The sequence below is a fragment of the Eleutherodactylus coqui genome, chromosome 7 (assembly GCF_035609145.1).
Source record: "Eleutherodactylus coqui strain aEleCoq1 chromosome 7, aEleCoq1.hap1, whole genome shotgun sequence".
Classification (NCBI taxonomy): domain Eukaryota; kingdom Metazoa; phylum Chordata; class Amphibia; order Anura; family Eleutherodactylidae; genus Eleutherodactylus; species Eleutherodactylus coqui.
In genome coordinates, this window is record NC_089843.1 from 222,118,762 (window position 1) to 222,134,388 (window position 15,627).

At 50.4% G+C, this 15,627-nt stretch overlaps 1 protein-coding gene across 1 annotated transcript; it reads right to left on the reverse strand.

The window, feature by feature from the left end:
* Positions 1–2,157: 2,157 nt before the first annotated feature.
* On the reverse strand, positions 2,158–13,780 carry MEX3D (mex-3 RNA binding family member D). Its single transcript, XM_066574476.1, has 2 exons — positions 13,378–13,780; positions 2,158–8,203 (listed from the first exon to the last, which is right to left on the reverse strand). Exons 1-2 carry the CDS (start codon positions 13,736–13,738, stop codon positions 6,945–6,947), a joined length of 1,620 nt encoding a protein of 539 aa, XP_066430573.1. The 5' UTR covers positions 13,739–13,780; the 3' UTR covers positions 2,158–6,944.
* Between the last annotated feature and the right edge of the window lie 1,847 nt (positions 13,781–15,627).

Here is a 15,627-nt window from a genome sequence, read left to right on the forward strand (position 1 = left end):
CGCCACAAAGCAGTATCCTCTCTATCAACTACAAGAGCCAGGGTAGCCATCAAACCGCCACTGACAAATTCCCCGGCACCCGGAAATCCAAATGAAGAAGTGCAGCATTGTTCCCCATAATGCAGAAGGAAGGAATCTTTAAAATTTGTGGACATGAAGGCCCAACTCTTGTGAAATTGTATTCAAGTATGTAGTTTTACCGGGTTCTTCTTTATTAAACGTTTTTTTTTTTTTAAAAAAGCCAATATTTATCCCAAATAATACAGAAGGCCTTGATGTGGTATGTATGTACAGGGAAAAAAACTGCAGCATTCATGGTTGTACGGTAGCTGCAATTACTGAACCCCACCAATGGCAAAGTTAGTAAAAGAGGAAATTACTCCATATAGGGGAAAGTGTATAGATCGAGAACAGCTGAGCCCTTTCAGGTCCGCATAACATCAGGAGGGAAAAGTTATAAAATCAGTAGTCTCCCAAATATTGCACTTTTACCCCCCATCTTAGCTCACCCACCCTTGATCAGGATATGTCTACTTGGCCGCTACACACCAAGCTATAGCCGCCCATTGGAAACAAATAGGAACCTCCTTCAGTAAAGTCCTACTCGATTCCCTAAATCATTTAAAGAGAATGGAAGAACTGATGGCAATTACAGCATTTCTCTCCCAGCCGTACGGCAGGACTGGACACTATTTAAGCTCTCTATTCGGAAGGTTACACAAGGGGTGGCGAGGGCTCAGGAACAAGGCCTGCTCCATAGCAAATAGCCAATATTCCCTTTCCGCCGTGGGAACTGTTGAGCAGAGGCTTAAGGGCGCTGGCCAATCTGAAAACCTTACTTTAGAACTTCAGTACCTTTGTCAGCAAGCCCGTCTGAACTTATGGGTGTCAGAATGCATTTTTTTTTTTTTTTTACTATTTTTAAAATACAACTTTTATCCCCATAATAGTGACTTGCAGATTAACATTAATGTGTAATTTTTACTGCACAGAGAACACATGAAAAGAATAAAGATGCCAAAGACTTTTAAAAAGACAATGTGGGCAGTAATAAACCCACATTTATAACACTCGTTACGGCCCCCATAATGGTGCTCCCCCCATCATTATTCTCTAGTCGCTCAGATACTCACACAGCTCCTAGTCAGTTATATTGCGCCTCCTCGCTGGCGCTGTGCAGTTCTTCCATCCTCTTCACATCATCTGTTCTCTGCTTCGTCCTGCTCCAAATCGCCAAAAAAACGGGAGAATGGAAGACGCACTCAGTGGCGGCTGCACGATGTGAGGTCATTAACACCGGGAGAGGAAAAGGAGGCCGTCAGAGTAGGGACAATGTAGAAACGGCACAGCTGCGCAGCTTAAAGGGACTACTACTGGTGGCTTCAGGTATAGCATATAGATCTGATCACTGCTATTTAAAGGTCATGTGGTTAATACTGACGGCAGTGTCTAAGCAGCTGGATTGGGGGGGGGGGGGGGGCCCTCTGACCCCCTGTGATGTGATCACAGGCTGACTATGGGTTACCATGGTAGCCTGGGACCCTAATAAAGACTCCCAGGCCCACCATGGAATTCAGCTTATTAAGCCCCATCTGTGGAGGGGCTTAATGGGTTGTAGTTAAAAGACCATTATCCTTCCTTACAGGACTGTCCATGACTGGAGGGCTAGTTGAAGTCCAATAATAGGGTGCAAAACAAACATTTATAGTAAAATTAAGTTTAATAGTCTTCAAAAATATGTAAAAACACACCTTTTTGTGATGGCTGTGATTGGTTCTCAAGCGCCAAGGCTCAGCCAATCAGCCATCGCTTCCTGGAGGCGGAGTTTATGACCTGTTAACCAGGAAGCAATGTTCTGTTAGCTGCTGAGGACTGAAGCAAGACCGTTGGAAATCCGGAGGCCAGCGGGCAGGACCTGAAAGGCGCCTGCTATGTAAGTATAAGACATCCCCTGACAATAAGACCCTGTGCCTCTTTTAGGGCCAAAAATTACTTATTTTGGGGTAAACATTAGTTTAAAAAAACACTGCCTTAATTGTTGGACTATTAGAGATATCACAATAGTTCAGTCAGTGGCTATATTACGTCCCGTGTGTAACGTAATCAGGTGAATCGGTAACATGATTAGTCAGTTCACATATACAGTCAGACGGGAAGCATTTTATATGAAAAATTTTATTAAAGAAAGTTTTACATTACAAAAAAATAAAAACTTCTGTTACCCATTCATACCCATTCGGGTACCGCGTGTATGTAAATACGTTCAGGATTAAAACATTGTTTAATACTCTTTAAAATAAAAGTATCTGTTTTTAACGCTTATTACACCCACAATCCCCAATAAAAACAGACAAAAACATGACATTTTCACCAATGGACCCCTCTTAAGAGTTTTGGTCACCTGAGGAACGTGTTGCATACCGTGTCGGCAGTGACATCAGCTGCCATACAAGGTTATCATTACACAAATATATAAATAACAAATCTATCATCAGTTCATCAAAAAAAGATTTACATTGGAATGCACTTTTTTCCTGTGTAGTTGTGATACTCGGGCCCTGAAGCCCAGGGGGTGGGGGTGGGGGGTGGGTCAATATAAGGTTAAACAAAAAACAAGTATTTGGAAATGTGATGGAAGACAACCCAGCAATGTGGAGTCCATTTCTATCCCAAGCACTGAGGCCACAGCTTCTATTGTGTCGCCCCCACTTACAGTTCGTTAGTTGCAATCTGCAACATCTTTCATGTTCCGTAAGTTGGTCCAACCTTTGGTGGGATTGTGGCCAGGATTTGTGCCTCAGCAACAAGCGGAGGTCTTATGAAATGCATCACAGACGGTCGTCATATGCCAAGACAATGTCATCATCTCAGCCAGACTAAACAATCATCTTTAGATCACCGATAGCAGCCAGGAAAGAGTCCATAAAACATTCTGCAGCCGGGTATTTAGTAGACATATCGGGACGTGCCGACGGAACATAAGGAGCGACGCTCCCAACTAGCTAGAAATGTGTCACTTGGAAGAAGTTAATGTTTGGTGACCAGAGTTTAAACGTCTCCTAACATTACAATAAGTCGATGGTAGCAACGGCATTCATACAGAATTGTGCTTAGAACTACTGTGAACACATGACCCTTGTAAAACAATAACCGCTATCGTGGTCGTCCATTTCGTTAACCCCTTAGTAACCTCTGACTTAAGCAAAATTATCACACAATCTTAATTCATAAAAACCAGACTTATGAAAAATACTGCTTGAAGACATATGTAAAAAATATAAAATGGATTTCAAGGTTCTGTACCAAAAATATTCCCCATCTGCAAATCTACTCTTAAATGTGCAGCAGCATCTTAAAAGAAAATGTAACATTCAGAAAGCTTAGAGGGGTTTAGCCCCAAGATTATAGGTTTTACCTTATGGAGAGGGACTTCCAGAGATGGCCGAGAACAAGCACTCTGCCGTCTCCCGCAGTCCCATAGAGATGAATGGTAAGGTAGCACCCCGCCCCCCAGACAGTTAGGTCCTATCGGTAGAGGAATAAGGACATTTTCACGTAACGTTTTTTAATCCCGCACCGGGTCCGTCCTGGATGACCTTTCAATAGATGAAACAGCGACGGAAACCATGTGAAATGGAGACCACAGATGTGCCAGTGTTGGGGCTCTTCTATCCAACTCTAAAGACCGACAGGCATGAAACATTTAAAATGGAGACCAAAGAGGTCTCCCATCTCACCTATTGAGGGGTATGGCTCTTCACGGTTCTGTCTGGATGCAGTTTTCTGCATATAATGGAAACCAAGACAAAACCAGTGCTAGAATTACAAAAGACAAAAAAAATAAAAAACAAAAACACTTAAAAAGGCCTAACTTTGCTTCTTGGGATAACCCCTTCACCTTACTAAGTTCAAAGGTCCCAAAAGAATTTAAACTCTATACTCTAATTTTAGAGCCATAAGTGACATTTCCCAAATAGTGCTAATCCTTAAAGGGGACCCGTCATGGACCATGTAGTCCCATCTTTGGGCAACATGTCCTAGAGCGAGAGACGGTGAGCAGAAGGATCTAGTTTTATGGGAAAAGATTCAGTAGAACTTCTAATCTATTGATCTTAGCCTCGGCTCTGAGTCAGGGGGCGCCTCACTCAATGATCGACAGCAATCCCGAGAGATCGATCCCGAGTAGGACCGCCCTCCTAAATGTCAGAGGGAGCAGAGAGGTCTACCAAGTTTAATAGTTTTATTAGGGAAAAAATGTATTTCAATCTGCTCAGCCCTTAGGCCGCTGCCTCACAAAGGACGCCATGCCCAATGTGACAAGTTTCCTTTGAAACACACCGACTGTTGAGTTTGATGCCATCTCAATCAAAACGTCTAGGTGAAAGTCCCAACCCTTCAGAGCTTCCCCACACTAATAGCCTAATACTAGCGGGGAGACCCTGAGGCGTTCTGCTACAGATAAAGAATAAAGCAAATCGAGTTAGTGATTATTGTGAAATCCCACCAAGTATTTTATTACAAGGCCACGCCAGTGAGTTTTCTTCTTCATTATGCAGGTAGCCGCCCCAGTATATAGAAGTTGGCTAGTTAGTCCTTCTGCTCTGGTGGGTCATGTGATCTAATTCTGACCACTTGAGAATTACTTGGCTTTATGTTCTCAAGAAGTCAGCAAAAGCCTTGTATGATGAAATAAGATGGACTGTATCACACAAGCTCTTCCAAGGAGGTGACCAACTCCTGTCAGTCACATGAATGGATTTGCGCATGCAATACGCAGAACATAGAAGGCAGTGATTTAATGGGCTTGTTCAAATGCGTATTTGGCATGCACAATTCTGTTGTGCAAAGAAATCTGCAGCGCGCTCCATTTTCCTGCGCGTTTGCGAACACATCTTGAACTCATTAAATGAATTGGCCAATTCAATGTCTGAGAACATCGCAGCAGTTGTGCATGGAAATATGCAACGTCCTTTGTGCAAAAAAGGCGTCGCAAATACACAACATGTGAATTCAGCCTTACTGATAAGGATTAGAGGCTCCTGCCACACTTCTAATGAAAGACCACCGCTCATCCTCCTGACTGTATAATTGTGGTCTGTAGTTTATTTAGTGCACTATAGAAAGTAATGGCAGTGTCCTCCCAGCAGGCAGAGATGGAACTTGCTCTAGCTGGTCATGTGATGTGTGTTTAAGCATCATGGAAGCTTTAAAGTATAGAAAAAGTAAGCAGGAAGAGTTCTCAGCAAAGATGGTGCTTGATAAGTATCAGACAGGGGGTTTCACTGCTGGACAGCGACTGCAATATACATAGGAGACCTCTAGAGTGCGACAGGCAAGCAGTCGATACAACAGCACAGTAACACTAGGGCTCCGTTCACAGTAAATACAGTTGTGGCTTCCAATTATAGGAGTCATAATGGATAACTGCTTGGGAGTTTCCAATCATCAGGTACAACATATTGTGGGCAAAGAGGGAAGCCTGAAGAAAAAGAAAGAATGCAAGTGTGAACATGTCCCAGTCCTTAATTCATAGATGTGGGTTTGCATAGACATGATAATCCCATTGATGGGAGCGCGGCGCCCCAACCTCAGCCCATTACAGAGCTCACTGATACAAATATGTACTTAAAGGATTTCTATAATGCGAAACAAAAAGCTGACCGAAGGAATACCCAGCCATGCTTCATAACGTGTAGTCATGATCCGTACAAACATATTGAGGCCTTTACAGAGGAGCCACCATGGGCCGATGCCAGTGGGGCCGGCCGCAGCCTGCTCCCCCCAACCACATCCTGTTCCCACACATGGGCTCCCAACACTGTAAATGTGTCAGACGGTCCCTACTATTCTCCGTCAATCACGTTTGATGTCAACGAATGCCAAAAGGCAGACATTGTTGGAGTCAAGCTATGCAGCCGGCCCTGCTAACAAAGCTACAACCGCTCCTCTGCAAACCAAATCCAAAATCAGAAAGCCAAACCCTTTATTTACTGAAGGAAGAATTCAACATTCGAATGCAAATGCATTGGAGGGCGACCAGACGGTCCCACCCTTTATACCCTCTCCATGGGCTTCAATTAATCCATGCAGTAACTATTGAATTACAATTCTGTATGCAAGGTAAGGGGGGATTTTACAGATGTGGAAACTAAAACATAAGGCCCGGTATTGCATTCATACAAGTGCAACAATGTAGAACGTTTCAAGTGATCAGCTATGTCATACTGTAACACTTATGTAGTCATTTACCAAAATGGTCATCCCTTGGCGTAATGTATGCAGTCCCAATATACACTCATGAGGGGACACTACTGGAATCATAAGTGCTCATTCAAACGGCCATATTGTGCACTTCAGTCCGCGAACACGCACGTTTTATTTTCACGTGTAAAGACGCCGTACGAAATCAGATTTGCTTCTTGCGTAAACATGCAGCAAATATGCAAGGTCTCAGCGTATTTACCCGCGCCCCTCGTTCACATCTATGGGCCATTTCGTTGCACTCCAAGATGGGGACATGCTGAGTGTTTTCACACGCAGCGGTGAATGAACCCACTGAAGGTCAGCGGGTTCTATCCCCTAGTAATACGTCCGTAGGAATGAGCCCTATAAGAGGCTTCTCTGTTGAACATTGGCATTTTGTTGAATTCTTAGTTTCTTATTGTTTACTTTTCCCCTTTAACTTCTCAAAGCTGAGCAGTGCCCGGGGTAATGGAAGACTTGTGGACCCACTCGTGTTCCCCAGAGGAGTATCTGGGCTGTCTGTAAACATATGTAGCGTTTTCGTAAAGTTCACCTAACTTCCACTTTACCAGCGCAGTGACCGTCGCCCCTTTTGCATCTCATCTAAATCAATCTATTTTAAAAATGCAAATGGCAAAAATAAAACAACGACCACAAGGTAAGTGTAAAGCTTTGGCTAGTGTTATTGGCGAAATAGGACCTTAGGAGAAGATGCGGATTGCTTGTGTGGCAGGGGCATGGCAGGCGGGACACTCTGGTAACACCCGCTCACAGATCCGGATGGCACACTCCATGCAAAATAAGTTATGCCCACAAGGCACTAGGGCTGCTATGACCTCGCTCTCATAGCAAACGACGCAGTCCCGTCCACTCTTGCGTTGGCCTTCTGAGCTGCTGGAGTCCGTGGGAGAACCAGATGCCACAGACGAACTGTTCGGAAGAGAGGAGGACGACGAATAACCAGCACTGTTCGAAAAAGAAAAGGATCCCTGGTTCTGCAGCCATGAAACGCTACTGACTGGGTCACTTTGTATCCTGCGAGCCAGCGGATGCTCAAGCCCAATACCATTGTCAGGCAGCGTAGGGGAGAGCAAAGGTGTCGTACAGCCACTGAAGCCACTATTCCGCCTGTGAGCCGTACACCCACTAAGTTGTCCATTCGATGTTTCAAGGGTTGACCAAAAAGGTGTAGGTGTATTCAAATCCAGGGCAAGATGCTCAAGGCCAAATTCACAGTCTTCTAATCCTACCGGCGGCTGTCCCGCGTTAGTCTCTCCTCCCAATGGAAGGTTTCCAGGCAGAATTGATCTCAAAGGACTTCCAGGACATTGCGCTTTGCCTTCCGTACCATAGTAGGGACTCTCTAATGTGGAGTTTTGCAAAGTTTCATTTTGTGGCCCACTGGAACCTCGATGTGAAGCGGACGCCTTGGACCATAAGTTTCCCGAGCCTCCTCCTAGCAAATCCATGCAAACATCTGTGCCATTTGAATGGAAGTCATTATCTGGTTGGAAATCTATCAGAGAACCTGTCCTCATGGTGATGTGCGCCTCGATCTCCTCTCGGGCCCGGTCTACATTTTCTGGCATTCCAGTGACTTCAAAAACAGGTTCTTTATCTCGGTTAGGTGTTACAATGTAAGTATGAGTACTCTGCTGGATTCGCTTAATGGTAGCACCTTTGGGCCCTACCACAAGACCAACCACGCGGTACGGGACGCGGACCTGAATTGTAGTTTGCCCTGGCAAGTTTGGAGGTCCTTGTGTAGATCCTTGAATTCCAATTATTTTATTTCGGGAGGCTCTTATAATTGAGAAGTGTTCGGCAGCTGCAAGGATCTCATGCTTGGCCATCTCCACATCCTCTTTCCTTCCAGTCACGATGAACACCGGCTCCTCTCCTCGGACAGGGGTCTTGATATAAGTATTAGTCTTGGCTCGAAGAGCTTTAATTTTACACCCTATAAAAAAAAAGGAAAGAATTAGAGAGCGTCATGGGCCGAGCGTCATGGGGCGAGCGTCATGGGGCGAGCGTCATGGGGCGAGCGTCATGGGGGACCAGCCATCCTTGAACAAGTTTTTAACCTCTAATTTTTTACCAATCTGTATGTTGTTTGCAGCCTATAATACATTGTAACGCATACGCTTCTTATATTCGACATCACCCATCTACTTTACACAAGATGCACTATAGTTTCTGCCCCCGGGATCAGTTGGTGCTCACATAACCCTAATTAGCCTATGAATGGTCGCTTTGATGCTCAAAAAGGCCAATTTTACAGACGGCCAGACGCATTAGGTAGAAGTAGGGTGATGATTGAACAATCGCCTGCTGAGTGGTTTCAGAGACCTAGCCATGCAAGTTTTCATCCATATTGGCCATTCCAGTTGTTCACACTGGTTCACATACCGGTTCAGTGACGTGGCTCCTCCACATGAGCGAGTCCCCCGCAGCGTTGTACACAGAGAGATCGCGTATGGGCTGCGATTGGTACCGCACATGCCCGGGATTCTGGCGTCACAGACATGCGCAGTGTGATTCCCCCCCCATACTCCCCACTCTGCGCAGAGCGTATTGAAACACTGACCCTCTGCAAGGCCTGCGAATAGACCGTGCCCACATGCATGTGAATGGAAGAATGATAGGCCCGAGATCACCCTTGCCCGTGTGAAGTTAGCCACAGGCTGGAGACCACCGGCATACAGCATACACCCGCTGTACCAGCTAGGAAGCTATGTGTGTATATCTAACCTATGTCTAGAGGACCTGTAGCAGGATAGAACCGGCAGAGCCGACGGCACAGCTCTGCTGACTTGTTATTTGTACTCCTTCCTTCTCGGGTCTGACTACCGGCACTGCCAATGGGTAACATGGGCCGTCCCCACCAGTCACTGTCAGCGGTTGTCACCCAACGGAGCTGTGGGAACCGTCTTGTTGGCAGCACCGAGAGCCGGACCAAAGACGAGCCATCCAGATGACGGAAGGGGACTAGGAAGAGAAGAAAAAAAAAGAGGTTCGTGAGGCCGTGCCTACAGAGCAGCGCAGCCCGCTAATTCTATCCCACGATGGGGGTTCCTTAAGACTTTTTGCTTACTTTGGCTGGTTTGCACATTTTTCCCTCCATGCTTACTGAGTTTTGTCCTGGACAATTGTTTCTATTTTTATGAGAAAAAAAGCCTCTATATAAGAAGCAGCAGGCGAGGCGGTGATTACACACTAGTTATTACAGAGGTCACATGACTACTGCATGCTACACAGAGCCTGTAGATACAGCGTATAGATCGAGTACGCCGGTTCATCCTAACGAAAAACGTCTCCAACACACCGATTCCCTTCTCACCCGCGCCACAATCCACGAGCGGACATTGTACAGATGGCCACTGCCCAATTCACTCACTGTAGTGCCATGCATTGCGTGGCGACGCCCCGTGACAGTACATGTGGTAGGACGTTGCGTTGTACGTTGATGCGCAATTTCAGCTCACATTTTGCAGTTATGATTCCAGAAGGCTTCCGCTGTGAGCGAACTAAGCCGTAGGACCGCCGCACATGGGGCGATTATTCTCCCAATTCTCACTGAATTGCGGGAATCTGAACGATAATCAGTTTAGCGACTGACCGACGCAGAAATAATTCCATCGCTGATCATTTGTTCAGTTTCAGCAGCCATTAAAAATAAATAAAAACTCAAAAGCCGGTCGTCCCGTGCGAGCAGGCCGCCGGTCTGTGAATGGAGGAGGCTGGGAGCGACTTCTGGTTCGCCAAGCCTTCTTTTACTGAGCGACCATCACTGGCATGACCATCGGTAGCGTCTTATGTAAAAGAGCCCTCAAGCAGCTTCCAGCAACTGAAGTTACATTTTCTGCTCATTTACTAGATGGAACTGACCAGTACAACTACAGAGTTTGCCCCGGACCACCAGGATTTTGTACTTTGGGCATAAGTGCCAATTTTGCTATTTTGTTATTACTAATGATGAGGCCCGGCCCAGTGGAAGCAGACGCAAGAAACGCAAGTCCCAGAAGCCTACTCTAAATCTGTCGCCCTTCAGTGGTGTGCTAATACATAAGCAGCCCCCAACGACTTGTTCCCTCCGCCGGTGTGGAGCAGTTTGGGTGGATCCACTACACTAGGGCGCCATGGCCTACTAAAACACTGAAGCCGGCCTGACTGTGCAAACATCATCCATGGTCCAGATTGGGCAGCCCAGCACCTCCTCAGAGCCTCCGCTCACCTGCCCAGCACCTCCTCAGAGCCTCCGCTCACCTGCCCAGCACCTCCTCAGAGCCTCCGCTCACCTGCCCAGCACCTCCTCAGAGCCTCCGCTCACCTGCCCAGCACCTCCTCAGAGCCTCCGCTCACCTGCCCAGCACCTCCTCAGAGCCTCCGCTCACCTGCCCAGCACCTCCACCCTGCTGGTAGACAGGACTGAAGTACTTGGGGCCACTGGGGAATCCACTGCTGAACCTTCTCCTCCATTCCTGGACCCCATTACAACCATCGCTGGACAGTAAGCTGTAGTCTTCCTGACCAGATCAACCTTTTCATCTCATTCTAAATCCTTCTGGCTTCCCAGTTGGAGAGATGCTTGATTGCGGTGAGACTAGAGGGATGTCAGCCCAAATGTTTACAGTCCGTACAGAGCAAAACTATATAAGAGGACTTGGTCTACAGGAAGTAGTCCTGAATATTCATGAGCGGCAGCTAGCCCACCCCACTGCCAGCCACTGACTGGCAGCTCTCTCTATGCACAGTAATAGCCAGACACCAATCATTGGCTGGAGGGTCGGGGTGGGTGTGGCTGCAGCTCATGAATATTTAGGACTACTTCTGGGTCTGGCTACTACTAATAAAATGCAAGTTTCTCCCAAACTCCTGAGATCTCGGAGAGGACTGTGAATAGACGGTGATAGATTCCCGTTAAGCTGTGAACCCCATCTGGTACAATTACAGCTGAACCCCAAAAGATTACATCGTACTTCTAAACCTGCTGGCATTTATATTCTGGCTCCTCCTCCTTGACTCTTTGAAGGCTGAGCAGATGTTCACTATTGTCATTTCCAGGAAGAACGTCCTCCAACCCGACTGCACTGGAGGCCGCTTCTACTCTAGAACTCCAGCGTCCATCATAGGCTATGAAGGGTCCGTGCATGAACGAGGACAGCGCACGGCCCCCGATACGCCCGCGGGCCGCGGCATTTACATGGCCGACTTATCCTGGCATTATAAGGCTGGGCAACAAAAACCGCATTGAATCGCTGCTCATACGTTTTTCACGAGGGTGATAAGTCGCATGTCTCAAAAGGAAAAAAGGAAAAATCGCGCTCGCATGAAACGCACCTCTGCATGCAGCGCAATTACCTTCTCCTCCCACAGATACTATCGGTCGGTCCTATATACAGTCGCCGGTCAGAAGGGCTGCGACTTTTCTATCTCAGAGAGAAGTCGCTCGGGTGAACACCGCTGGCGTTAGGGCGTGGTCTGCATGTGCGAGCGCCATTCAACAGAGATACGGACAGCCGTACCGGGCATATCGCTGCGAGCGCCGCATCACTGCCCAACGGGCCTCACCCATGTAAATACAGCCACATATATCCAGCTGACCGCTCTGTGCTCCTCAGGTAGGTGGACTGCGGGCACCCAACACCTCAGATACTGAGAGAGGGGTCCGACCCGCTGACCCTGAAGGTCCCTGCCAACTTTACCAAGCGGCAACCATATCCCTACTAGTAACACTACATACACGGTCGCACCCCCACGTGGCAGAGCCCTGATGCCCACACTACCCATCCAATCCCAAAATGTAACGGCTGGGCAAGTGTTAAAACTATAGGACCGCACACTCGCCCGTCTTTGTCCCCCTGGTACGCAGCTGGGCAGTTCCTGACACCAAGTCCAAGTCGCAGATGGCAGCTGAAGGTCAGGTGACAGCTGTAGCCAATCACAGGTCACTGCGAACTCCTGGCATCATGGCGGCCATAATGTGAGCACTGATGCCAGGCGTTCAGAAAGGGACGTTGTAGCCTGTGATTGGCTGCAGTGGTCACCTGACTGGCAGCGGTCAGTGATGGAGAGCAGTGGGAGCGCGGAGCAGGGTCCGGGGGCTGCAGACAGGCGGGTATTGGTCTATTCTTATTAGTATAATGCTGACAGGCGGCCCATTAAGCCGCGCCTCCGGCAGGATCTACGACATCCCCCCACCTGCCATTATGGAGCCCCGGCTGCATCGCTGTGGGATGGAGTGGCATGGGAGCTCAGTGCTCTGGGTGCTGCTCACCGCGGCATCTAAGGGGTTTAACGGCTCTCCTCGATCTCAACTGTTGTAGCAGTGTGGCAGCTGAAGGCCCCTCCCACGTGGGGCCGCCCCACTGGGGGGAGGGACCATTCCAGCCGCCCCCCCCCGGGACCCCACGCCACCCCAAACACCTCCCTCGGGTTCCGCACCATCCCAGCCGCCCCCTGGACCCCGCACCATCCCAGCCGCCCCCTGGACCCCGCACCATCCTAGCCGGCCCCTGGACCCCGCACCATCCCAGCCGGCCCCTGGACCCCGCACCATCCCAGCCGCCCCCCTGGGACCCCGCACCATCCCAGCCGCCCCCCTGGGACCCCGCACCATCCCAGCCGCCCCCCTGGGACCCCGCACCATCCCAGCCGCCCCCCTGGGACCCCGCACCATCCCAGCCGCCCCCCTGGGACCCCGCACCATCCCAGCCGCCCCCCTGGGACCCCGCACCATCCCCTTGGACCCCGCACCATCCCAGCCGCCCCCCTGGGACCCCGCACCATCCCAGCCGCCCCCCTGGGACCCCGCACCATCCCAGCCGCCCCCCTGGGACCCCGCACCATCCCAGCCGCCCCCCTGGGACCCCGCACCATCCCAGCCGCCCCCCTGGGACCCCGCACCATCCCCTTGGACCCCGCACCATCCCAGCCGCCCCCCTGGGACCCCGCACCATCCCAGCCGCCCCCCTGGGACCCTGCACCATCCTCTTGGGTTCCGCACCATCCTAGCCGCCCCCCTGGGACCCCGCACCACCTCCCGTGGGTTCCGCACCATCCCAGGTGTCCCCCCTCGTTACCCCAGCCGGCCCCTTGGATTCCCGTGCCTCCTCCCTCGGGCTCCGCACTCACCTTGTCTGCCCACGATCTCGGCCACATGCTCGGAGCTCGGCACCGGGACGCCTTCGGTCATGTTGACTCCCCTCCTGCGGGCCGCGGACAGCAGCTGCTCTTCCCCGAGGAGCTCCGCCGGATCCGCCTCCTCAGCATCGCGGAGCCCCAGCAGCAGCGGGAAGTCCTCGGCAGCCTCCCCGTGTGAGCGCCCCGGGCGGCGGGCTGAGTGCTCTGCGGCAGGACGGGCGCTCTCACAGCCACAGTGTGGGTAGACGTCTGCAGCCCGCCCCCGGCTGTCCGTCTCTCCTGGGGGCTCTCCTTCCTGGGGCCCCCGGGGGCCCTCTCCGCCCGGCTCCTCCTCCCCCCAGGGCTCCTCCATGCCGCCCTCACCTCTGGCGCTCGCTCCCGGCCCGCGCTCGTCCCCGCCGCTCACCCCCTTTGTTTCCCGCACGGCGCGCGCCTGCTGCTCATAGGGTGAAGCCCACAACAGCTGCATGGAGATCGCCCCGCCCTCTGGCGGCGGGGGGGCGGCGCCGGACTGCCCTGCCATTGATACGATTAGACGAGGAGGACTTCCGGTGACTTGAGGCTGCGAGAAAGGAGCCGCTGGGACCGCCCACTGCGCGATGGCAACGCCCCCAGCATTCTGAGGGCAGCTAGAGAAAGGGGCGTGGAAAAGCCGCGCCCCAGTAAAGCCGGCCGGCGAGTGACGTCACCGAATGGAATCCTAATGGCGCGCAGTTGTGACGTATCGTTCCCCACAGCAGCATGGCGGCCGCGGGCGGGGAGGGCTCCATGGTGGCAGACCGGGGGTCCTCCCCGTGTACAGTATATACAGGCAGACGCCATCACCAGTAAGCCCCACCCCCCAGCTATTTGGGGGAAGAAACGTCGAAGAAGAACAAATTAAACCGCTGAACGCAACTAATGGAGCGAGCGACTCTTCGGAGCGGAGTGCCACCTTCAGGCGGCCGCGGGGCTCTGGTCCTCACTAGATAGCCTCGTGTTGTGCGGCCGGCATCCCCGAGGAGCCGGGCCCTTCCTTGCGGTCTGCGGTCACTCCTAGGCTGGGGTCACACGGGGCGGAATTGCCGCTGAATTTCCGTGCAGAATGTCCGCCCAGCAGTTCCGCCCGCGGCTCCTAATCCCGGGATCAGCCACCACAGTGGACGACATTTTGCAAAAATCTCATCCACACGCTGCGGCCGAGCCGGACAGAGACGGACGGACGTGCGGCGCGGAGGTCAATCCCACAGCGGCCTCTCTATGGGGAGAGAACGCCGACGGCGAAGCCGCTAAAGGCCGTGGGGGTTGAAGCTGCGCTTTTCCAGTGAAATTCTTGCATTTTTTTCGGTGCAGCCATTCCGCTGGCATTCCGTTCCGTGTGACCCCAGCCCAACTGTCGGGCACTGCCCAGCAGCCGCATGGCTCTACCACTGTGTATTGGCCTCTAGTCAGGAGACTGTGATGACCAACACAGCCCGAGGGACTGCTGAGAGGTGACATGAGGCCGAAGAGCCCCGGCCCTCCAGTGCAGCCTGTTAACCTGTGCCTTGTTAGAGCGCCCCCTTGTTACAGTCCTGGGTATAATAGATGATGGGAGAGATCTCTGTACTGACCCCTGATATATCTATACATAGTTATTAGAGCGCCCCCTTGTTACCGTCACAGTTCTGGGTATAATACATAATGGGAGATATCTCTTCACTTACCCCTATTATATCCATACATAGGTATTAGAGCGCCCCCTTGTTACAGGTCTGCGTATAATAGATGATGGAAGAGATCTCTGTACTGACCCCTGATATATCCATACATAGTTATTAGAGCGATCCCTTGTTACAGTCCTGGGTATAAATAGGTGATGGGAGAGATCTCTGTACTGTCCCCTGATATATCCATACATAGTTATTAGAGCGATCCCTTGTTACAGTCCTGGGTATAAATAGGTGATGGGAGAGATCTCTGTACTGTCCCCTGATATATCCATACATAGTTATTAGAGCGATCCCTTGTTACAGTCCTGGGTATAAATAGGTGATGGGAGAGATCTCTGTATTGTTCCCTGATCTATACCTAGTTATTACAGTGCACCCTTGTTATAGTCCTAGGTATTAATAGATAATGGGAGAGATCTCTGTATTGTCCCATGATCTATATCTAGTTATTATAGCGCCCTTTTGTTACAGGTCTGAGTATAAACAGATGATGGGAGAGATCTCTGTACTGATCCCTGATATATTTACACATAGTTATTAGAGCGCCCCA

Excerpts from the sequence above, each read along its gene's own strand:
- MEX3D (XM_066574476.1), bottom strand. The coding sequence starts at position 13,738 with ATGGAGGAGCCCTGGGGGGAGGAGGAGCCGGGCGGAGAGGGCCCCCGG. Across the intron at positions 8,204-13,377 it reads CGAGATCGTGGGCAGACAAG|GGTGTAAAATTAAAGCTCTT; the intron begins GTGAGTGCGGAG and ends TTTTTTTTATAG.